Below are 24,984 nucleotides of genomic sequence, written 5' to 3'. Positions count from 1 at the left end.
ATCCCTCCCTTCCAGACGACTGATTCAGTTCAACATGTCCATTGATAGGCATTGAGTTTCATTTTCGCACGATAGTACGGTTTATTCTAATGAGTAGTAAAGGAATCTTGATTCTAACCTCTGCTTTCAAGAGAGAAGGGAGATTGGCTTTATTGGGGACGCTCCGGAGATAACGTCAAAATGCATTGCCTTTTCTAAGAAAAAGAATAAAGATCAACTGCCGATGCACCGGAACTTATAACTATACGGTAAATACAATGAAACATACAGATTACAGATAATTCAAAATGTAGGCATGCATATAAACTTCGACATAAATATCCTATGCAATTTTATTGACAGTACCAATATAACAGAGCGTCAATGCTCAGTGGACAGACTGAGAGCAGAGGCTACAGTTCGTGAACAGAACCGGGCCAGCCAGGCCAGCCAAGTCACAACGGTTCTCGAAAAGGCGGCATTCTGTTCAAATTCCCAGATGACGGCGAACTACACAGCGCATCTCAACTTTCGGCATAATGAATCGATGGACACAGGCAAACGCGCTCACATTATTATGTGTCACTGGGAGGTACCGGCGGCGATCTGATAAATCAACCTACAGAATTACTCGGGCTGGCCGCGGGCCGGAGTCGGGCAGGGCGCCTGTCCTCGGCACAGCGGAGGGCCGGCCCCGGTACCCGCCGGCAGCGGCCGGCCCGAACGGCGCCGGGCGCACAGACCCGCGCCGCCAATCACAATCACAACTGAGACACTCGGTGCGACGAGCTCACTGCAATCAGACCCGGACAACACGAGCGGAATCCAACGACCAATCGTAACTGTGGACGGCTCCGGCCAGAAGTCGGGCTCTGTGTAACAGGCGGGCGCGCCACGGAGCCACGCTCCGCCGGTAGCCGGCGGCCCTGAGCGCGGGGAGCGGGTGACACGCGCGCCGGGCGGTGTCGGTAGGGGGGGGGGGGAGGGCGGTGAGGGCGCTGCTCTCCTCGGGCGCGGCCCTCCTGAGACAGGGCTGGGGCCGCGCCGTCATACGGCGCCCCGCTGCGCACGGCGGGACACACGGCAGACGCTCCGTCACCACCCAATCAGCTACTGGGCCGGCAGCGGCGCACAGGGCGCCGGCCGCCGGCCCAGTAGCCAGCTTAACCTCAGCAGCCGGAGGACTTGCTCTCGGCGCCAGACTTCTTGGTGACGTTCATCGTTGTGAAGTTCTGCCGTGAGATGGAACGCGTCAGATAACGGTCAGCAGCCGCGGCACACAGACTGCATATTATCACAATATAGACAATTATTGTCAAGAACAAAACACACGTCAACCACAGCAACGCCCTAGTGTAATCAGGCAACGCTTCGCGAAAATCATAAAACCAGTGGAAATCTCATAATATTCTTTGGGAAGAAACGGCTACTTATCTATTAACCCCATTAGGCACGCCTGACCTAAAATCACGCTGAACTGAGGATCACCATCTTACCTCTGACACGGTCGGGTGGATGCCAATGGTGGCGTCAAAGTCCCACTTGCGAGCGCCCAGCTTCATGGCCACGGCGTAGCCCTGGGTGATCTCCCCGGCGTTGGGCGCCACGATGTGGAACCCGACCACCTTGTACTGGAAACAGAGAACAGAAGAACAGTGAGGCAGGGGAGGGAGGGAGGGAGAAACGACAGCGGCGACATTTCGCACAAGGGAGGTACAAGTGGCGACGGACAGGCAACATCGGACACCGAACTATTTAGATCAATCAGCAGACGCAAAATCAGTGTTCTTATGAATCTCACTCAAGCTGCATTCTCACCCAAACACACGTCGTAATCTAACAGCCGATTCACGCCGTGTCCTCTTTCTTAAATCTCCACGCCACATTCTCATGTCTTCCCCTCCCCCACACCGTTCTCACCTCCTGGCTGATGCAGCAGACCAGCTTGGCGTAGCAGCCGTTCTCGTCCCGCTGCGCCACCGTGTGCTCCAGTGCCGTGAAGTACTGGTGGTACACCTCGATATCGTCCTCTCCGAACTGGGCGATTGCGTCCTCCTCTGAGAGGCCGATGCAGCCGTACTCCATGGGCGTGAACACGGTGGTGGCCACGTTCGCGTAGTCGGTCAGGATGGAGGCGTCGTTGACGAGCCGGCGCGCCAGCAGACGGCCGGCCTGGATCGCCACCGGCGTCAGCTCCGGCTTGCCGCTCACCACGTCTCCGATGGCGTATATGTTGGAGACGGTCGACTTCTCGTCCGGTGTGCACACCACCTTACCGTCCCTGGGGGTGGGATGGGGGGGGGGGGGGAGTCAGTAGTCAGGTCACAACTCACATCACACAGGTAGGTGGAGCTAGTGGAGTCGAGTCACACCGGCACGCATTAATGCCCGGCGCTAGCAGAGCTATCGTTACTGAGCTATCACGAGATGGAAACTGCCAATATCACGGTTATCACTTGAGTCTTCATCACGCGCGTATGCCCCCAGTTATCCCTCCACGCTGTTCATAATCCTCCTATCTCGAAGGTCTCAGTACGTACTTGGGGCTGAGCTGGACGCCGACTTTATCCAGTCCGATGTTGTCTGTGCAGGCGTCCCGGCCGATGGCGAACAGCACCGTGTTGTACTCGCCCTCCACTACCTCGCCGTCGGTGGTCTTGGCCAGCACCTGAGGACAGGGGGAGAGGTGAGAGGGATAGAGTGGGGGAGGGAGGGAGAGAGAGAGAGAGAGAGAGAGAGAGAGAGAGAGAGAGAGAGAGAGAGAGAGAGAGAGAGAGAGAGAGAGAGAGAGAGAGAGAGAGAGAGAGAGAGAGAGAGAGAGCAAACAGACAAGCAAAAACACGGACACATTGACAGTCATAGAAACATAGCCAAAGACATGCGAATATACCAACAGACATCCAGACATCCAGACAGACAGACAGATACAGTCACAGGCATGAACGGTCAGCACACAGCCCATCCCAGCGCAGAGCAGCCGCCCATTACATTACCAGCGGCCATCACATTACGGCGGTGGCTGAGCGGTGAAAGTAAACAGACAGACGCCACCAATCGACCGCTCACCACGGGCCGGCGGCCGGCAGGGCGACCTTTAACGCCAGCGGCTGGCTGAGTGAGCGGCGACCCTTACCACACACAGACACAGAGCAGACATCTCTCGGCAGCAGCGGTAGCGGCCGCAGACAGTGGGAAAGGACGGGAAGCTGTTTGGTCGTCTTTTTTTGTTAGTGAGCTGCCAGCCTGCTAGCGTTTCCCGGCTCGTCGTTGGTTAAATTTTCGCGGCGCGGGGGTTAACCACTGGAAGCCGAGAAACGCCAGCAAGCACCTTCCTTATATCGGGAAACCGGCAGCATGCTGACAAACCCTACACAGACAGCGCCCGGGAGCTAGGGCAGCAAATTTTTTAACACACACCTTGACTCGTCGAGGCGGTCCCTCCTCTATCAGCTGCAGCTCGGTGGGCACGCACTGGCGGATGAACTTGACGCCTCGCTTCTCCAGGTGCTCGCCCACCAGGTTAGCCATCTGCTGGTCGAAGCCGCGCAGCAGAATGGACCGCACCTGGAACGGGGAACAGGGTCAGGCCGGGCTGTGGACGGTGGTTGGTATGATGGGTTAACTATTGCGGGTGCGGCCAGAGGCACAGCAGAGCTACATGGCATGACGGCATGGTTTCAGCCACTTTCAGCTGATGCAAATACGAGCGGCTATTACCGCCATAAAGACAGATAAATGGGTGAGTAAATTGATACACAAAACAGGCCATCTGCAGCCATTAATAAAAAAGAACGATGGGGCAAAGGGTTGAAAGAAGTGATAATGTATTTCGCAAAGGACGATTATTACTGGGTTAAACTATACTGACCAGATGTAATAGGGTACGCTGTATTCTCGAGCACAATTTTATGGGTGGAGAGGGGACGAGGGATGACGAACTACACATGGAAAAAACCCACGGTGTGGCTGCTATGCAGGCTCAGACGCCCTCACCCGCGACACGGAGAACGAGTGTGCACAGGCATACCCGCCCAGCCCAGCCGTATGGATGGCCGCATTTGGACCGTCTGAAACCAGAGACCGACAGCTGAGCCCGCTAGCAGCCCAGCTATTGAGGATACATCGACACAAATGTTCACTAGAGGTAGTTACCGACACCTGAGCCTACTTCGCCAAACCATACGGGAAAGCCACCCAGCCATAAAACCAGACACCGGGGCTCAGTTTCAGCAATCGAAAGGCTTCTCTGCTAGCCCCCTCAGTCCCCCCCCCCCCCACCCCGCTCCCTGTCCACCGACACACCACTATTCCGTTACCCTTCAGTCATCACAATGACTTCATGACGTCACCCTGACGTCACGCTCACCATCACAGTGACGTCCAGTCCGAGGCCGCGCAGGAAGCCGGCGCACTCGAGTGCAATGTAGCTGGCACCCACGATCAGTGTCTTTCCCGGCGAGTGCGGCAGCGAGAAGATGTCGTCGCTGCTGATGCCGTACTCGCGCGCGCCGGGGATGTCCGGCAGACGAGGCCGGCCGCCGGTGGCCAGCACGATGTACCGGGATGTGATGGTTTTCTCCTTGCCCTTCTTGTCGACAGTCTGAGGGAGAGGGTATGGACGAAGCGTCAGTTTAGCTAGGAGTGGAGGCAGGGGGTGGGAGATGATAAATCCGAAATTAGCTTTTTAGGCGGGTAGTACGGTGATCTAAGCTGAGCTACATATTAAGCTGTAGCTTAGGTTTCCAGTAAAAAAGCAGCAAACGCACCTTCCTGAGAGAAGAAAGCAATGGAAGATAACTTTTCTGAATTCAAACGGGGGTGATTTAGGGAATACGGCAAACCGTTGACAGCGTTACAGTTGCTAACGCCGGCAACGGCAGCAAGTTAATAATTTCTTACTTTGAGCGTGTGTTCGTCGACGAACTGGGCGTAGGCGTTGAGGTAGGTGACGCGCTTCTCACGGAGCTGCACCCGGTAGCCCCAGTTGAGGGAGCCGATGTGACTCTGCACGGCCGTCACCAGCTTCTCCCAGTCGTGGGTGGCTGGGGGTGCGGCGGGGACAGTGTCATAGACTGGTGGCATGGCGGGGACAGTGTCACAGACTGACCTAGCTGGTGGGGTGGTGGTCGGCGCTCGACTTATTATGTATCGGATCGTATGCTGAATGAACGTCCATGGTTGTGAATCGTATGCACGAACGGCCAGCCAGTAGCGCCCCACGCTCAGAATTTAATGAACTGTGGAGCTCTTGTCATTTTTAGGGCCTTCCCCGGCACACTTGGAAAGGCGTTAGTTTTTTTTTCAGCCTACGGCTACTAGCGCACTGAGGTCAAGGAGCGCCCCAAGACTTCTGCGCTAAAATTACATGCAGTTACTGGCGAGGTCAGTAGTGTCCAAAAAGGTAAAAGTCTTCATTTCTAGCAATAAACACAAGACCATCGGTAAGGTTCTTACGTGTGTTGATGGACCATCCGAACTTCTGGGCGTCCTCGGCGGCCTCTCCCAGCAGCGCCGCCTGGTGCATCAGCTTCTTGGGGATGCAGCCGACGTTGACGCACGTGCCGCCCAGGCCCCACGTGGTGCCCTGACGTCATCAATCGTACGACGGGTGACGTCACTACATGTGCGCATCATCACAGTCTTGCAGTTTTGGACAGCGATCCGATAGACGCACATAAGACGGAGTTCAAGAGATCAGAGTCAGATAAGGTCACATCGGTACCATTGTTCAAACACTGCGCACTGATCCCCACAGCGAGTGGAATGATAAAGGCCAGAGCGGTGCAGCCGTACTGACACAAACACATATAATGAATCTTATCACCGTCCGTATCTGGCACAGAAACCAGAGGTCAAAACGCACTTCAACAAGTGTAGTCAGACTCGATTCGATCCCCTCCCCACCCCAACCCCCACTCCGCTGCACAAACACAAAGAACACCTGTGGCTCCCGGCCTCGTAACCTCCCACTCTCTCCCCGGTTTCGCTCACCTGTGGGGACGGTTTGACAAAGTCACAGACGGCCACTCGCGCGCCCTGCACGGCCGCCTCTTTGCTGCAGGCGAGGCCGCCGGAGCCGCCGCCCACCACGACCACATCGTAGTCGTACTGGGCGTCTCCGCCACCTCCGTTCAACAGCGAGGCTAGCTTACCGCTGGAGTGGGCCTGCAGAGGAGAGCGGAGCCGGTTTAAGAGTGTTGGACGTTGAATGCTGGGTTTTGATGCACGGACGCCACAGAGGGCTCACTGGGATGAGAAAGCAATAACGATGGATGTGAGAAGCAACCAATAAGGGTAGATTGGTGGATATTGGTTACTGATCAGTAGTCAATAAAGTCGGCCGTCAAACCAATACAGATTGACCGTTTGATCCCAGGAAAACGATTAAATATGAATTTGTCACAGACAGGCGAGTCAGCACGGTTACAGTGGATATGACCACGGATACTTTACTACTCGATATGACAGCCGTTATGCACGGCCGTCACTTACGATCGGTTAGCTATCCAAGAATACGTCCGTCAAAGAAACATGGACAGCCGTCACAGGGGCAGATCGGCACCCAAAAATATGTAACGCCGCACTGGTGCCACGCAACAGTCAGCCGGACGATCACAAACTTCGCGAGTTTGACCCTCGGCTCCGGGACTTATCCAACGCACGACAATCTCGCTTCATATCCCGGCCACTCTACTAAGCGCGTTCCAACAACGGACAGCACATTATCATCCGGGAGGATAAGCTGTGAGCTCATTTAGCTGCCGTCCCAGCCGGCCCCCGGTTATCAGCTCTCTTATCGGTGTGACCGCTCCATAACGATATTGTTCGTTGTCGGTCGCCGGCCGGTCGGCACGGCTGACCTTTTGACCGGTCGATTGTGGGGTCAGCCGGCGGGGCTGACCCGTGGAGGGCGGCCGGCGATAGGAAGAGTCCGAACTGACCACTGAGCGCAGGAGAAGCGGGGGTGGGGGGGGGGGGGGGGTGGGTGGGGACGGGGTGGCAGCTGCGACCAATGAGGTAGAGCGGACTGAGGAGGCATTATCATTTGTAGAGGTCACTCAGGTGGATCTGATATGACTCGGCGAGATAGAAACAATTTACAGCGAATCAAATAACATGCACCATTTCTTTCCTTTGAAAACTTACACGATATTTGTGCCTTGTCTTTGTGTGCGGTGTGACGCTAGGCTTGTGCACCAGAAAAAAAACGAAAGACGTTTTCGTTGCATCCGCGTTTGAACTGACGACGCACTATGGCCTGGTACAGAGGGTCTGTTTGTCTGATCGCTATTCAGCAGTTTGCAAGGTGACTTTGCTCGTTCTGTTCTGCTACTGTTTACTTAGGGCAATTGTTATATTTGAATGCCAATTGCGTCAGCTTTAACAGACTCGGTCGAGTGATGTATAATGCATATCCATACTCGCTTGCATCGCTACCTACCAACATACCTAGATTAGAAATACTAGGGTACCTTGGCTACAAAGTATCTGTAACATCAGTGGAAACGCAATAAAGCAGCGTGCATTTTGGTTCATCGAACCAAGATTGCTTTACTACACCTACAGGCCTACCCTATTTTTGAAGAACCTAGTAAGTGTCAAGGTGACGAAACGGAGAAAAACGAGGAAACGTTAACGTGTGCTAGCCTAAGCAGATGCGCATAACATGCATCAACCTGAATAGTGTTTCTATATGTATTTTATGTGCGCAATTCAGAAATGCTATTCAAATTTTTCAAATGCTTACCAATAATATAAATGTGGACTTGCTAGATTAGCTGTGGCATTGGACGAATAGGGAAAAACCTAGCACGGTTACCTACTTACTACGTTTTTCTGTGCCAGATATGCTTTATCTATGAAATAGGTTGTCAACAAAACTGAAACAGTTGTCATTTCAAGAATGCCCCTATGAAGAAATTCTTTGTGGTTTTGTGCTCATCTTACCTTGCTGAACCATTTCCTGCTCTAAGTTTTGTATTTAAATAAAAAATAAAGATTTTTCCTTAAAAAAGGCTGAAAAGTGGGTGGGGGGCCATGGCCCTCCGCCCCCCCCCGGCCCCCCTGTTCCTACGCCTATGGACCAGACGGCTCATAAAGAAGTGATTTTCACGAGTGCTGTTCACGGGCACCTGCCGTAGCTGCAGCTCGGTGTTTACCTGCGGCCATAGATCCCGCGGCTGACCGCGGAGCCGCAGCTACCGCAGGTCCCCGTGAACGGGGCCACGGTCATTTTTTAAGAAGTTACACCTGCATATCTACAGTGTACGCCATCTCATCATCATGCTGGCTGACTACAGTGCCTCGGCATGCATCAGTATCTCTCGCTATGCTTCAACCCAACCCAAATCAAAATGGCTTATCCCGCTAACGCACTTCACACGCCCTGATATCGTGCTCTTTAGACGCAATCGGTATCGCAGACGCAGACATAGATTACATTGGGTCCCTCAGAAACTCCTTGGGAACGTCAGGAAGAGGTGCAGGGATACTGGATCCGGCACCCCTGCCACTCCAACTCGTACCACCGGGGCTCGGCGGCTCGGCACACGCAGCAGACGTCGGCCCGCTCAAGGACACCGCGAAAGTTTGTCAGTGTGGCTCTCCACAGTTCAAAAATCGGGGTTCACACTGATAAGTTGCAATAGGGACTCCGGGGCGGTGAAGCGAAGTTAAGGTTTTCTAGAGCACATCAAGGTGCTACATGCACCAACCTTGATGTGCACCATCAAGCTCGCTCATGTAGCCAGCAGTTAACAGACAGACCCAACCAGGGGAGTGGGCTTTACCTAAAGCGCGGAAGTCGCGAATGGGCGAAAACCTAGTAGGTATACGACACTGTATCACAATGCACATCAGCGCAAAATGGGATGTTCAGGTCTCTGTCTGGCTGTACGGCTCCATGGCAACCGAACGGAAAACATTAGTGACTGCGTCATAAAGGCTGCTTTCCGCCCGGACGGCACGGACAAATGAGCCATATCGATACACGATCCGACGAATGCGCACCACGAGAGGTAACAATGACGAAATTTCCCATTAGAGTTATCAATTAGTTGTTGCTGTCAGTCATCTGACCAAACAAATTAAATGCAAACCTTTACATACTTTCATACTACTCGTATCTGCACAGCACATACAAATTACACCAAAAAAGCAGAGATCATTTACCTCTGCCCCGTCAATGATCTAAGACAGTCCTGTGACCGTGCAGTGATCCAGTAGCCTATTAACAATATCGTGATCTAGGCATTCCCCCGGCAAACAAGTGGTTCCACCGGTGACCTCTGACAGTTCGTGACCCTGTCATGCTCCCTGTGACCCCTTCAATGACCTCTGACAGCTCCGCGACCCCGCCGTGACCCCGTGACCCCAGAACCCCGTGACAGCCGATACTGACCTGCAGGGTGTCGTCGCAGCCGCCCACGTGTTCTCCATTGACGAACACGTTGGGCACGGTGCTCTGGCCTGTGCGCTCCTTCAGGGCATCCTGGAGGGCCGGTCCGTCCTCTGCAATCAGACCGAGCCGGCGTCAGTCGGCGTCCGTCCCAGAGGCCCCCCGACAGCCCCGCCCGGTCCGGGGTCAAAGGGCACGGACAGGGTGCACGCCCCTTCCCGGCGACATAGTGCTGGAGACACGCCCGTGCAGCCCGGCCGGCTGGCCCGGACCGCCCGGCCGGCCGGCAGAGACCGTTTCCTGAAACTGGGGAGATACGCCGGGTGACATCGTCCGGTTGTTTTCTGAGAATCAGTTACAACCAGATGTGCACGACTGTTGAGTCCCTGCTGGCTGGTTGGGTCTCTGACTGAGGGATGCAAACTTTCGGACGATGACTACACCCGGTCTCTTCGTTTATAGCCTATAGGCAAGAAATATGACTATGCATGATAACCTATGTAGAATACAGTACCTTCTAAACTGCGGCTTGCTAACCTCACTAAGCAATTGGGACACATCGCCCCTCCCTCGCTAGATTGTAACGTTTGTGCGTCACCAAATGAGTTTGCAGGTTGTAACTGCCAAAGACGTCCAAACAGAATCAGTCGTCCCTTGTTCACTCTCGGCAACTCGGAGACAAATTTAGAACCACTGTTCGCTACATGCCTGTGGGAGCGGCCGACGCCGTATCTTTGAAGAGCTTGCGCCAAATAACCCACTTCCGCATCCCTGAACACAACCGCCTCCAAAGGCTACGAAAAGCTGACTAAACCCAAAACGCCGAGTTTTCGCGCATATGACGAAGCCACAGGAGGGGTCCACACTTGTCTAACCGACCGTATCACACCACTGATCAGCGATCATTTCTGGGGCGCTCCCTATTCCCCCTCTCCCCAGTCCGGTGAGCTGTCAATGGGAGGGGGGGGGGGGGGGGGGGTCTCGGACGGAACGGCGGGGCAGTGAACCCTGATCACGTCTAAGAGAGGGAAACAGGGCGCCAGGCGAGACTGTCACCGATTGCAAACTAAACTGTGAACAAACACTCGTGCGGACTTTGTGTGTCATGTGGTACAAAAAGCTTATTATACGACTTATACGAGTACGAAAACACCATTTCTACAGTCACTAGAACGTCCATTGGGAAGATTAATTCTGCCATTACCGTGAATCGTGGCAGGTGTCTGGATTTCGTACCCATCGGACACTTATTCAATCTGACGCTGCATCACCGTAATGAGCCAATGCTGCTCACGTGCCGTGCATTGGACACCTCCCGTCTGCGGGGGACAGATCACGCCGGCCGCCTGACCGGGGCATTACCGAGATTGATGAGGGCAGAATCCGACTGGACTGGTCTGGATTGTGTCTCTAGCCTGTGAGCCACTCAGACTCGGGGATCGTTGTACCGCCGGTCAGCGGCCGGGTTGGACATCAGCTCTTCAGATAAAGTAGGGCTATAGCTATCAGCTCAGTGTGGAGTGGCCACTGAATACTCAATTGGGCAGTCTCACGCCGTAAAACCCCTATTGCTGCAGTACCCTTTGACCCCATCGTCGGACATCGCCCTCTGACCTCAATCAGTCTCGCAGACTTCGGTACTTGGCGACGGTGATTGCAGTGCGTATAGGCGGTCACTTAGATCTCACTTTGTGCACACTGCACAAAAAAAAACCATCAGAGACGGGAATGCCCGATGCTTCCGTCATTCATGGAGCAGAAACTATTCGAAAGGAGGCGAATACAAATGTGAGTGGTCGAAAGGACTAAACAGCATCACGAGAGGCAAACCCGATTTTGATTCTGTCAAAAGTTACCAAGCAAGCACGCAGTGAAAATTGCATATGGATATCAAGAAGGAAAGGAGATATTCGAAATAAAAAGGCGTCGGAACATGCTGCATTTTAACCGGACCACTACGAAACGCAAATCTAGCCGCACCCACGATTTATGACGCAGAAGTCGCTGACATTTGCCGTTGCCCTCTGGCGAGCTCCTAAAATAGCCGCCCCAGGTCCTAGTGCCGTGGCGGCGGCGGCGGCCGGTTGCCGGGCGGTGCAGGCAGTGAGTCGGGCACCGCGACCAGCTGTGGCGGGGATCTGCTGAGTCAGGCCGGCGCCTATCGTGGCCGCGTCCGGAGTCGACCTTGGCGCCGGGCCGGCCGGCGAGTCACCGCCTCTCGGGGCACGGAGTGGCCCGCCGCACGCTGCCTCGGTTACGTAACGGCACAGCCACGCCGGGCCGGGCAGGGCCGGGCCGCCTCCGCGTGGTCGCCGCCACCGGGTCACAGCGACAGGGGCTTTCACCGGTTGGTGCCCAGCCCAGATGATTGGTGAGAGTTAACAACGGAGAGAAGAGAGCAGAGTTTTGAGATGTAGTTAGGGTATCGCTGTGACCGTTTTCTGGAAGTTGACGACATGGCGCTCGTCCTTGACAAGGTCAAAAGGGCCCGATTAATAAGCCTGGATTTTTCCAATACCTTCGCGCAAGACGCTGCTATAGCTTGCTCTAGATTTCATAGGAAACAATGGGCCAGCTGAAACAGCTTCCATTCTTTTCAATATCACAAACGAATTTACACGGAACGCATTACTGATCACTGGCCATGTATAATTTACCGGGAGAAAGCTGCATTCTGGGCTAACAGCGTTCGTTCACCCGGCAGAGGGAAAAACAGTGGCAACCTACCAGACATGTGCTTGGATCCGGAAAAATGGATCTGAGATCCGATCTCATGGATCCCGATCCGAGATCCATTCAGATCATAGATCCAACCCCTCAATTTTGTCGAGAGATCTACTGGGATCATAGACCCGACCCTTCAATTTTGTCGCTAGATCCACTCCGGATCATAGATCTGGCTCCCCAATTTTGTCGTGAGATCCATTGGGATCATAGCTCATAGGTGCTCAAAATGTTAACAACTTTCTTTCATAAGAAGTTATGAATACCAAAGTATGGTTAGAAACAAACAATCTTATACAAAGGCCATATTAGTAAAGGCATCCAGTTACATTATACAGAATACAAAATAAAGGAGGCTCATGACGGTCACAACTTGAGAGAATTGAGTGACATGAAGATTGTTCACATACCAACAGAAAAGTTTGCATTAACAATTAACATAGAGGTAAGTCAAAGTAATGACTAATGAACAATACATTACTAGGTAGTAGGTACCTAAGTACCACATCACAATTCATGTTAGAATCTACATAATGATAAGACAATCCTGCATTAGACAACCATGAGGCTTTCCAGTTTCAAGCTAACACAATTGATTGATAAACAATAAAAGATGATACTGACACATGTGGCTTGGTTAGGTAGGTATTTCAATCCATTGAAAGAAATATTTGATAAAATAAACTGAGATATAAACAAAAGTATAAAAATATTCAACAGCCTGCGGAAGCGATGGGAAGCGAAATATCAATTGGAATGGCCTTGGATATTTACCGTAAAATGATTATTCAGTATCTAAATAGAACTCGTGACGTCATTTCAAATAACAAATGAGCTAAGCGTTCTTCCTTCGAGTATAATGAAAATAAATAAAAAATCAAACTGGAAATTCAAAAGTCTGAAGTTTTTTTTCAAAAGAATGTTCATTTTTTTCCGCCTCACATAATTTTACGATACGATTGTTTGTGAATATCATCTTTGTAGCGATGAATTTTATGACGTAAACGTAAGCTGAAAGCGAGTGTGTGCCTTGCATCTTTATTTTATTCACTTTTCAAAAGAATCACAATATCTTACGTCATTAGTTTGAAGGGCCTATTACGGGGAATCTTTTGGAATCATTACGGTTTTAGTCAAATTAAGAATTTTCATTTAGTATATGACTGAAGATCGTTTTTCCATTGGAGCACGTGTTGAGGATGAAAGCGTTTCTAACAGGTTTGTTAGTGCACTCCGTGCACTAACAAACAGTGAACGGGTCAATGACCCATACAAAACAGACAGGTCAATGTCCTATGACCTACAGTCAACGCCGGGCAATTTCATTTTTCATCTATTTTATTGTCTATTGGCTCTTTTTGCCTATTCTATGGCTTGTTTATTTATGTATGTATATTCAAATGTGTTTTTCTCTCTATCTCTGGTGTTCGGACAAAATCAATATCAGTTTCAGAGCCACCCAATTAAAGGGACCCTCCCACCTTAACATTAGTTTTGAGTTGAGATAGCCAAGTTTGCGGCCAGGCTCAGAAACCACTATTTATCCTGGTCGCAACCCCCGCAGCTTTATGGTGTTCAAGAAATTTCTTCCCTTTACTTGCAGGGTGGGACCAGCGTGGTCCCTATCTCTTAACCATTACGGGAATCTGATGACGTCATCAGGCTTTCGAACGTCCGTTAAATGTTTGACTAAAACGTTTTGTAGCACGCGGTGGTATATGCTGCTTTGCGCGCAACAAATGCCGCACTTTCAAATAAAGTCGCTAGGAACAGCGGAGATCCCAAAAAGTAAACAAAAGTAAAAGTCTAATATCTTGAAAACCGGTGAATATTTTTCGATGAAATTTGGTAGATATTCGTTTTTGCTCTTTCTGAACCGAGCGACATCACTTTCATGCCAATTCATTAACTTTTTTGAAGGTGGGAGGGTCCCTTTAAATACCAGCAGTGAACAATCAACATGTATTGCAGACTTAGCAATGACACAAAACAGTCATCAATACATGTACATATTACATATTCGGCAGTATTGTCTGCCGTGCGTCCATCACATTGACGTGTGCATGCCCTCCAGGGTAGCTCATACGCTCTCCTTGCTCGTCATGTTGAAGTGTATGTTGAATGTACAGCTGTGGAACTCTGTGCCGACCACAGCACCACGACTGATGCTCGCGAGATTCGCCGTGCTTGTGACCGTGAATGACGCACCGCTCTGTACGTCGCTGCTGACCTCGGCTACACTGGCTTTGTGATCTTGACGATGCTTATCACTGGAGAAGTCTGCATTTTCAGTTACGGTCCTTGCCATCTTCCGTTGGACGGTGTCGCATGCCTCAGAGTAGCTAGTGAGACTGTTTACTGACTTATGCCCTGTGAGCTGAGTCACATAGCTTTCAGGACACCCACCATCAAGGAGCCGTTTGATCGCAGTCTTCCGGGCGCTGTGGTTTACGATTTTTAGCATCTGGTGGTGCTCGTTGCGCCCTCGTAGTCCAAACAGCATCGTGAAATACCAAAAAAGGACCCTAAGGAGCGCCATAGGATGGTGAAAGCCGAAGGCCTTTGACTCCCAGAATTTCCTCTCGTCTTCTTCGGATAGGTACTGGCATGGCTCTATTTGGCCTGTTGCCCTTGCCGGACGACTTTGACACCGCCATCTTTGCTTTGAGGACATCTTGGACAAGAGAAAATGAGGACGATGTCGATATCTTAAAGCCAGGGTAGCTCTGCTCTTTTAGGTGCCTTTCGATTGAGTATATGATCCCCTTCAGAGTCTGTGGTTCATATTCCTCGCCATCGCTTCTCTTCAGTTGTTGGATATACCTACATAGGTAGGCACTTAACAACGGCGCATCCAGCTCATGTGGATCCTTGCTCTGTCCTTCATGCAGAAGAAAGTGTTTAAATTTACGTACGTCTTGTTCAGTGATTTCCTTTGTCCTGAATGACTTGGTGCTAGCAATGAACTTAATGGCTTCCTCTCTCGCTGTTTCTATCGTAGTTTCATTTTTATCTTCATCATCATCAAGTAAATTGCCAATTAAATCAAAACACGGTCTATCACTCATTACTGTTAATTCGAATAACGTGTAACTCCCCAATAACTGCCGATAACTGCCAAGGCCTAAATTTGCTGACAATGCAAACCGAAATTGTTTCCAGACTTGATTTTTCGCTTTAATTTTGAATTCGCGTGGCGCAGTCATATACTAAATCGCTTAGTACACTCGCGTTTCTAAATTTTCATTTTGTGACCTCGACTGCGTCTCGGTCAAGGCCCTAAAACATAAGGTTGGACGAAGTTTCCTACCAACAAGGTACTAGAATTTGTCGTGATATTTCGTCCTTGCAGTTGTTTCTTTACAAATATAGAGCAAACAAGCATGTTTTCTAATAGTATGAAAATTTAAAAGGAAATAATAAGTCACTTTACCTTTGATTCACAAAAAGCCATTTCGAAATCAAATTCAGTGTAGTTTTGACCAAACTCTAGTCGACTTATCCAGTATCTACTTAATTTTCCAGATGCGTGGTTCAGACAAACACGTTGCTATGGGCGGTTGCTAAGGACGCTATTTCGTATTTGCAGATAGTTTTGTTGTTATGAAATAGGGTAAAACAAGCTCTTTGGATATTTTCCTGTATTTCGGGGCTCATCTAATTTATCTAGCTTTGGCATAATATTTTTACTTTATCATATCATGGTTCCAGACACAGGTGGTTAATTTCAGCGCGTAAAGAAATAAGAATAAAGACTTATTATGTTATACAGAATGCAAGTCGCCAGTCCCTGGTGGTAAAGCGAATGATACGCAGAGATATCTGTTTTTATCCCGGTAGAAGCATCCTTGTGATCTAAGTGTGATCGATCATAAATTGTCTGAGAATCAGAAGTTTTGCTATAAGTCAAGAACCACGAAACAACCAGCTTATAGCTGGTGGAAGAGCCGCCACTCAGAAGCTTTCAGAAAACCGTGAACGGTTGAGACAGCCGACAGGTTGAGAAATCAAGAGACAGAGAACCAGAGAATGCCTGGGAACATTAACCCGCGCCCGGCTGGGGGTCCTGGATTTCCACGCCCTGCTGGGGGGGTTTGAACACCCCCCTTCTAACTCGGCTCCTGGGCCACGTAGCGATACGCGGAAGGCGGCGTTCGAAAGAGCGTCAAAAATAATGACGAAATCACTTCGGTCAATTTTTTGGTCAGGTCAAAGGTCAGGTCAACAGAGGTCATTGAAGGCAAAATTTCGCCGATTTCCAGGTCGAATGTCGACAACTTCCAAGAAGCCGACGCATAACTCGGGAACCAATAGAGCTACAGCGCCGCGGAAAAGCGCATTCGATAGCCCTATTAACGCCCTTTCTGAGTAATTTTATCAGATTTGACCTAACGTCAACGGTTTTGCCTGCAGGGGGCAAAAACTGCAAAAATAGCCGATTTTTTCGGAAACAGTTTTTCTGCAATAACTTTTGACCCAAGCCTTGTACGAGCTTACTTTCACCGGCATCGTGTTCCTCTCGTCAAGACGCATCGAATGAACTATAACTTGACCTTGAAAGGTCAAGTTGAAAACTTGACCTCACGTCAAGGTCATGACCTGACCGGAAAGGGTCATGTTGCATATCAGTCGATCCGTATCGTCTAGCTAAACACATCTAAGGCGTTTTCATTGCTCTAGCATGTCTCTATCAAAAGTTATTTGCGAAAAACTGTTAGATACAATTCGTGACCTAAGATGACCTCAGGGCATATACAAGGGTCACGGACACCATTTTCATGTTCAGTGTGTCTAAACCACTTGTAATTCGGTGTTTGGGAGTGTTTATAATGTCTTTCGTCCAAAAGAGGCGCATTTTAATTTTCTCCCATTGACTTATAATGGGGAGGTCGCAAAATTGACCTGACCTTAGGTCATCGATATCAAAATTCTGAGATATGCATTTTGTACATGCTATTGCTCTTAGCAATCGCTAAAAGTTTTAAAGCGATCAGTCACTCGGTGTAGCTATGACAGACATTGAAACTTTTTATGAGGTGAGGTCACTTAAAGTGACCTGGTGACCTGACCTTGAATGACTTTGGTCTGAAATTTTCACAACATGTGTAGAATTGATGTATGATAAGGTGTACCAAAAACGTTGAGATATTCGCGAAAAACCACAAGGGGGTGTTGAACCCCCCCCCCCCCCCCAGCAGGGCTCGGGTTAATCAAGAATCATATCTCTGTCAAAGGTTACGGTAAAACAAAAAACTGCTGGAGACCATTCTTGACCTGAAATGACCTTAGGGACATAAAGAGGGGCCACGGGTGCAATGCTGCGCCTCTTGGGGCACCATATGCGATGAGATCGATGCGTGGCGACTGGCGTACACCTCGCTGTTTCTGCCTTTGAACAATTTTGTCTGCTTTATCTGCTAAAAACACAATAAACACATCGAGCGTAGAAGCATGACTCTTTTGTTACGTACAAGCTTTGTTCAGTTTGTCTGTAAGCACCATCAAATATTGCAAGCTTCAAGGGGTCAATGCCCTGGGGCTGTGACGTCACGCTGGGGATCGTGACGTCAGCCGTGGGGTTGCCAGTCTAGTATGAACTAGACTTCGACCCCCCCTGGTCTCGGTCACAAAATGAAAATTTAGAAACGCTCGTGTACTAAGCTATATTGTCAAACGATAATGACGTAATAAAACAATATTACCAAAACGTGAGCTGTGAATTTCGTTTGTCTTTTTTGGGAGGCTCTCTCATAACGACAGCACGGCATGGCGCCACACGTGGCACGATGCCAAAAGTAGGTAATCTGAAGAAGTTGATGCCATTTTTGAACTTGTAATTTTGTTAGGAAAGTATTAGAGGTTGGTTGCTATTCTTACTGAATCGAAATTGTGTTGCACATACTAATAGCTCATGCGAACATTCTAGATTGGGTTTTCATACCTGGTAGAAGTGGATTGCTGGATTATTTTGAGCAGAACTGACCTATTTGGCTTCCAGATTTGATTTCCTAACATTTGTCCATAGGCGGCGGAACAGGGGGGGGGGGGTGGCACCAGGGTACAGTGCCCCCCATAGATTTTGGCATTTTAACATTAGCCCTACTGGCGTTGCATGGAAAGAATGGGACCAAAATGAAAATCTGCAGTGCCCCGCTGCCACTGCATCTGTCTGTACTGTTTGTTCATTGAAGTAAAGTGGCTGTAGCTTGCTGATAAGATTGTCATCAGTGCTGTCATGAAAAAGTTACGATTGGTCACAAAAAGCAATGTGCATGTTCTTGGTTTATTTTAAATATAGTACAAATGTTGTTCATTTAAATTCAAATTTAATGATGATACCTAATGATTACAACAAACATGTCCACAAGTGACAATTCTCAATTGTATTGCACTGTAAGGTGTACAATTATGTAGGATAAGGGTTTCATTGGCTACATGTTGTCGTGAGATCCATACAGATCATAGGTCCTCCACAAATTTTTGCCCGCTGGATCCACAGAGATCATAGATCCGACCCCTCAATTTTGTCGAGAGATCCATTCGGATCATAGATCCAACCCCTGAATTTTGTCGAGAGATCCACTCGGATCATAGATCCAACCCCTCTATTTTGTCGAGAGATCCACTGAGATCATAGATCCAGCTCTCGGATCCATGCACATGTCTGCAACCTACCACAGCTTGAGTTCTGACGACACAACTCTCGGGAACAACATGAGACTCATGATTCAATGCTCTGAGCTGCGAACCCACTTCCTCTCCCGTAATTTCAAAGACTGAACAAGCCATGCTCGCAGAATAATGGCCAACACGGAAAACATCCGGATCAGAAGCAGGCCTCAAAGCACCGTAGGTACGTGACGGAACTGATCTGAGAATGGCGTGTCATCCACTCGCTCCACTCCCACAAATACCACAAGACTTCCCCATTGCGTGTCACCCGTGACGTCACATATGGCAGCCCAGGCGTCACCGCTGCCATCACCGGCGAGTCACCGCGGGGCTCTCCGTCTCCGGGGGCTCTACGACCGTGCAACTCGCGGTGCTCGGGAGTCTCCGTGCCTGCCGATTCGTCAGTCAGCGTGACTGGGCAGAGGGTGCTGTGGACGGCCCGGCAGGTCGCCCGGAGAGGGGAGATCCGCCTCACTCACCTCCGTTCGGCGGCTGCAGCGGCCCGGCTGCGCCCGAGGCGCCGCAGCCCATCCGGCCGCCGCGCCGACCCCTCTCGGCGCTGTCTGGGTCGCCTGGACGAAGCACAGAGCGGACCAAACACACCGCTGGACAGTCCGGCGGCACCCGGCCGACCGACTGGCATGTATTGACCGGGCGTCACGCGGTCCGGTGCGGACGGGTACGGCCGCGCGCCGACACCGGCCCGCGCACCGTTCATTGTCCGACCCGTGACGCAATGTGACGTGACGCTTGAAGAGACGTGACGGCGCAGATGGCCCCCGCCCCGGGGTCAGCCACGCCTGGCCCACCTGATTGGACGGGTATGACCGAGGGTATCTCGACAGTGTGGAACGGTCTGACAGATCCCCGGCGTGGCGATGCTGACAGCTAATTAGAAATCTATTACAGTGATGTGGATTCGACTATCTGTAAGAATCTTGGATTCGACTACGAAGTCTCGATTCCAGCGAGACTGGGGAGAATGTTGCACGCGACATGATATCTTCACTTGTGTCCCTCGAGAATAATGAAACGTCGACAAATGTCGACGTTGGATTACGTCGCACGTTGCATAAATATTTTGATTTTTGTGCCGGCTGCTACACCGTACACACGGAGAAGTGAACAACTGAAGCGCGACAGGCAAATAAACAAAAGAACTTGCCGAGTCACGGCCAACCCAAGATACCTATCAAGGCCATACCCAAGATGCCATACCTATGGCCAACCCACCAGGCATGAAACAGCCGTTGCCATGGCGACATAAAGATGCAGCACGGTGAGCAGAGCTAACGTCAAGGCCCTCTAACGCTAACGCATTGGAGCTAACGCGCCGCCATACCCGCCATCAGTGTCATGCTACTCTTCAGAAACGCTGCGCCCCTTACAGTGGAAATTGCCTACTAACGCAGGAAAAACATGTACTGGCAATAGGAATAATAAAAAAATGATAAGGGTATTCTCCCGTTAGGCATTACTCTCACACATAGTTATTGCCGACGTGTTTCACACATGCGTTAAGAAAGTTGTACTCACCAACTTGGTCGAGCTCCAGCGCTCCGTAGGCGATTCCATTTGTTTTAAATAACTGCTTCACCTGCGAGAGAAAGCATAAAATGTGGTGAATGAAAACATAAAAGAACGATTGATTTGCAGGAGGAAACGATAAAATATTCAAGACGAGAATCCTGACATAGGAGCGCAAATAAGGAACACCAAAGTGCATCATAAAAGTTATAAAGCTTTGGAATGTTGTGATGGTGACCTGAGTTTTTGTTTTTATGTAATGTAACTCAAAGTCGATTTCTTTTTAATGTTATTTTACTTTTGAATGTGACTTCTTCAGGGGAACTTGACAACCTTAGCCCACGCCCCACTGGGGGGGGGGGGGGCTATTCATAGCCCCCTCTAGTTTTTTTTTGCAATAACTTCTAAGCCGCTAGACGGATCGATGCATAACTTTCAGTACCTTTGGCAGCATCAATTTGACACCTTGTGTCAAAATGTGAACTTCGTAGCTACCATAGGTCGCCCGGAAATGACGTCAGAGTGACGTCATATTCGCCCGATTTCGAAGCAAAACATTGAACTACGGCAATTGCTCTCAAGAGCTGTTTTTTTTTTTAGCTAGATCCAATGTATTTGCATGAGAGGACATGAGGTGCTATCAAAGTGCTATCACGGATTTTAAAATTTTGAACATTTTGAAAATTATATGTATTAATTTTTTTTTATTTTTATCTTTCCTTCCAAAAGTTTTTGATTTTCCACACAAAAAACGGCGCACAAGTGATAGAACACATGCCCGTGATATATTCTAGCAAGCTGTAGCCATATATCTTCAAAAATAGCCAAGTTATACGCGTTATAGCAAAAATTTCACTATGCATTATACAATTTTGAAATCAATTTTCAGTACGTATTTGACATCGTGCAGCAATATGAATAGCATCATCGTGTTCCTGAGCTCAAACGGCATCTGATAAACACCTTTTTTATTGAAAAATTTGAACTTTGAACTTTGACCTTTTTTACCTGCAAGTGACCTGAACTCAGCTATATCCAGCTGAAAATGGCCTCCAATGACACAGGCGACACCGAATTCGAAATATATGGCCTAAATGGACCATGAAAAAATTGTCACCAGACCGATGTATGATATAAGATTTCCGTGACCTGTGATGACCTGACGGGTGACCCTGACCTGAAAATCAAAGTACAAGTTTGGCACCCTCCGGGTATCTAAAGCATCTATTCACGAATGTGTAAACCAACAATGAGCCTGATCTGACTTGTAAGCCGGCGGCCAGGGCCCACAATGTGAACAAGCCAAACATCGATAATTTTTACTTTGACCTGACCTGTGACGTCACTGGTGACCTCGAGGTCAATGAAATTGAGTTTCGCTCGACAGTTTTTCCGGGGATATCAGGGCCCTGTTTCACCGGTGATAGCAGCACGCTACTATCAAATTGCGCGAGCTGACGTAATGTGATGAGGTCACACTAATGACGTTTCGTGTAATCCGTGAGCTGCGTTTGGAACAGAGTTGCTGTCTCGTTGGATTGCGTTTGATACATTTGTTTGATCGCACGGCCGTGAAGATGTTAGCAGCAGTACTTGATGACATCACACAGATTGACGGCGCCATGGTTTGTTGATGTTTCCATGGAAACCCAATTTGACACGTGTGATAGCAGCGTGCTGCTATCACCGGTGAAACAGGGCCCTGATGGCGTTTGAAATTTTGACAATCGGCCCAGTAGTTTCGGAGTTAGGAGGGGGGCTATGAATAGCTCCCCCCCCCCTTGGAGCGCGTTATACGCAGACCCCAGTGGGGCGTGGGTTAAATGTCCTTACCGAGATTGGTTAGAAAAAGCCGTGGAAGAATAGAATAGCAAGTCATCACGTGACATCGTGCAGAGGGAGAGAGCCGAGAGAGGTTGCGTGCGTGAGAGCGAGAGCGACTGCACGGCTCCCACTCACGACTTCAGCGGATGAAAAATAACATCACGCAGCACAGGAAGAGATGAATAACACTTATAACAGGCTACACGTAGGCAGACGAACGGTCTTGAAGACGGGACTGCCCGTCTGCTTGTTGTCGGCTCTGGTGAACTCGATTCAACAGTTCACTTTTATTCGTTGGTGTTTAACCAAGAACGGAAGAGACGATAAATAAATTAGTTACCTAAGATAAATTGTCGCCGATAAAAATGAAAATGAAAATATTTTGTTATTGTCAATATCAAGGCAGATGTTTTTTAAACTTCATTACGCATTTAGTTCAAACGCGTGATAGGCGAACGAGCCCACGATACGTTGCACCCAGCGCCGTACCTGTTCACAAACGGGGATCACTGCTAACCGACCGGACAATCCCGGGCTGTGGGGATAAGCCTGAACATAAAAATTCAGGATACCCACACACGTTCAGAAGACTGTCCCACTCTAGAAGCATCTGCTCTCGCCTCTCACCCACCCTTGCCCTAAGCATCCCCATCATATGTCAATGTCGAGTGCCAAAGACTACAGTTCTGCCAGCTGAAGTACATAACAATCTACTTCATGTGTAGGTATATATACTAAATGCCTGTTAATTGACAAAATAAGTGATGTTTGACCATTTTGAATCAAATCAGAGTCAAACAACAAACTGAAACTCATTGGTTGGATAATACTCGTATATCCATGGATCTAGGCTTTTGTGAATGGATAAACAAAAGCATGGTCAACAGTTCAACACAAAGCAGAGAAACTGTTGCAGTGGCCCTGGCCTCACCTGCCTTGGATATTGAAACCTAATACTGAATGTCGCATCATACATGACTTTTTACTTTATTGAGTAGACAATGAATGTGGTTTCTATGACCTAAATGAATTGTGGTGTCAGACGTAACCAAATGACAATGGCATATCCTAAAAAATAGTTTTTTTTTCTCCAAATTTCAATTAAGTGTTAAGTGAAGCCAATGCATAGCCACTCTATGGGGATACCTTCTGCCAGTCCACAATATATTTCTCTTTTAAAAGGCACCTGAAATCTGGCAAACAATGCAGAAACACAGAAAAAAATGCGGAAAGGCTACTTCTTTGGTAAACAGGTTCCTGTCATCAGATTCTCATTTCTCAGACATTGTTGGAGATAGCAGGAGCCTTCTGTTTCAACTGGGTAGGTACCTACCAAAGCTACCCAGTTGAAACAGTTGAAGCTTATATACCAAAGAGGTATATAAGCCATAGGTATGTACATACTATTGGTCTCAAGATAAGGGCCCAGGCGACCTGTAGGCTGTAGTTTTGATGCATTGAATACTCATACCCTCCTCACAGCTCGGGCCGAGAGCACCCCTCCTCCCACCCAACCTCACCCCCCCCCCAAGTTGTAGGGAGGGTAATGGTATTCACCGCATCTGAACTGCAGGTCGCCTGACGCCTGGGCCCTTATCTTGGACGACGGTGAAAACAGGGCGCCTGGGGCGATTTGATCAAGGTTCGTGAAATTCACACGTGACGTTTAGCATGTAGAAGGCCTGCGGAGGGGGGAGAAGTTCCAAATGTCATCTGACTAATATGCCCTCCGGCGCCCTGTTTTCACCAGCGTCCCTTATCTTGAGACCGATAGTACCTACCACAGTGCATCATTGTCATACCATTACCCACCACATACATAAGTCAATATCAGAATCACTGATAGGATACAAAACCTAGAGAATAAGGCTGTTTCCAGGCTTCTGAAATGCTCACTCACCTTGTCACAAAAGGGACACCATGACTTGCTGAACACGGTAACTTTGTTTCCTTTAATAAAATTATCAACTTGAGCAGCTGCACCGCTCCCCGGTGTGGGTGCCATGCTAAAGAGAGAAAGAAATGATGTCATCAACAAAGAAGTGCCTGTAAGCACATTTGAAAATTGCAGAAAAAAACAGCATTATTAATCATACACGAATTTTCTACTTTCATGCAGTGTCCAGGGAATCTTGAAACTGTGAGCAACTTGCTTAAACCTATCAGCAACTAAAACCAAAACCGGTTCAGGTTTTGGCGCCAAGAATCATAATGGTTAAGGGCACAGAAACGTCGAGAATCGGCCCTTAGCCACCCTAAACTAAGAAATTCATTTAAGAGACATGACAATTATACGGTTTAAGTTTCAGTTCAGTGATAACTCACCCGCCCACCCAGCAGGACACGCCGCACAATCACAATCACCCGACACTCGCCACCGCTGACTCGAGAGTGGCAGTTCACAAGGATCGGCGAATTAACTTGACTCCAAGCTGGGGACATCGTCAAATTGTGCTATTTGGTAGCAATTGTAGGATAGGTGCTGCAGAGGAATTGCTTTTGTGATGCTTTTATGCTCGGCTATGTCAACTAAGAGAATGTGTAAGAACGTGCATCTCTGGAGAAAGTATCCAAAAATATGCCTCCAACTTCATATATATTTTTATGTTCGTTACAAAACGTCTGAACATCCTAACAGCTCGGTAACACTTATCAAGATTCTGACAATGTTCAGCGAGTCGACAATGAAAATGCAGTCTGCCTTCCGTAGTTTTCAAAGAATTTAACGCGAGTCGTATTTACTAGTGCAATTGCAATGCAATAGCTTATCAGAAGGAACGGAAAAATAATTGCCAGTGTTCAAGTTCATCAGAAGGTCAAACTCGTGAGGCAACCTTCCAAAGAGGAACATAATTTTTTGC

General features: G+C 49.1%; 1 protein-coding gene across 2 annotated transcripts; it reads right to left on the bottom strand.

Moving 5' to 3' along the window:
* Positions 1 to 314: 314 nt before the first annotated feature.
* LOC122370379 (thioredoxin reductase 1, cytoplasmic-like) lies at positions 315 to 24,972 on the bottom strand. Of its 2 annotated transcripts, XM_043345928.1 has the most exons (13): positions 24,449 to 24,972; positions 24,024 to 24,129; positions 20,309 to 20,369; positions 9,380 to 9,489; positions 5,971 to 6,144; positions 5,434 to 5,563; positions 4,879 to 5,021; positions 4,346 to 4,579; positions 3,397 to 3,543; positions 2,520 to 2,647; positions 1,900 to 2,260; positions 1,476 to 1,610; positions 315 to 1,211 (listed from the first exon to the last, which is right to left on the bottom strand). In XM_043345928.1, exons 2-13 carry the CDS (start codon positions 24,126 to 24,128, stop codon positions 1,149 to 1,151), a joined length of 1,791 nt encoding a protein of 596 aa, XP_043201863.1. In that variant the 5' UTR covers position 24,129; positions 24,449 to 24,972; the 3' UTR covers positions 315 to 1,148. The 2 variants fall into 2 exon arrangements, with proteins under 2 accessions (XP_043201863.1, XP_043201864.1); XM_043345929.1 differs by lacking the exons at positions 20,309 to 20,369; positions 24,024 to 24,129; positions 24,449 to 24,972 and adding an exon at positions 19,252 to 19,451.
* Positions 24,973 to 24,984: the final 12 nt, after the last annotated feature.

This window comes from Amphibalanus amphitrite, unplaced genomic scaffold (genome assembly GCF_019059575.1).
Source record: "Amphibalanus amphitrite isolate SeventyFive unplaced genomic scaffold, NRLGWU_Aamphi_draft 001127F_arrow, whole genome shotgun sequence".
In the NCBI taxonomy this organism is placed as follows: Eukaryota; Metazoa; Arthropoda; class Thecostraca; order Balanomorpha; family Balanidae; genus Amphibalanus; species Amphibalanus amphitrite.
This window is presented reverse-complemented; position numbering and strand designations above follow the sequence as displayed.

What these genes read in the sequence shown, in the direction of transcription:
- LOC122370379 (XM_043345928.1), bottom strand. Translation starts at nt 24,128, where the DNA reads ATGGCACCCACACCGGGGAGCGGTGCAGCTGCTCAAGTTGATAATTTT. An exon ending in TCGACGAACACACGCTCAAA is followed by an intron (nt 4,580 to 4,878) that starts GTAAGAAATTAT and finishes CCTCTCCCTCAG; the next exon opens with ACTGTCGACAAGAAGGGCAA. An exon ending in GACCGCCTCGACGAGTCAAG is followed by an intron (nt 2,648 to 3,396) that starts GTGTGTGTTAAA and finishes CCCTGTCCTCAG; the next exon opens with GTGCTGGCCAAGACCACCGA.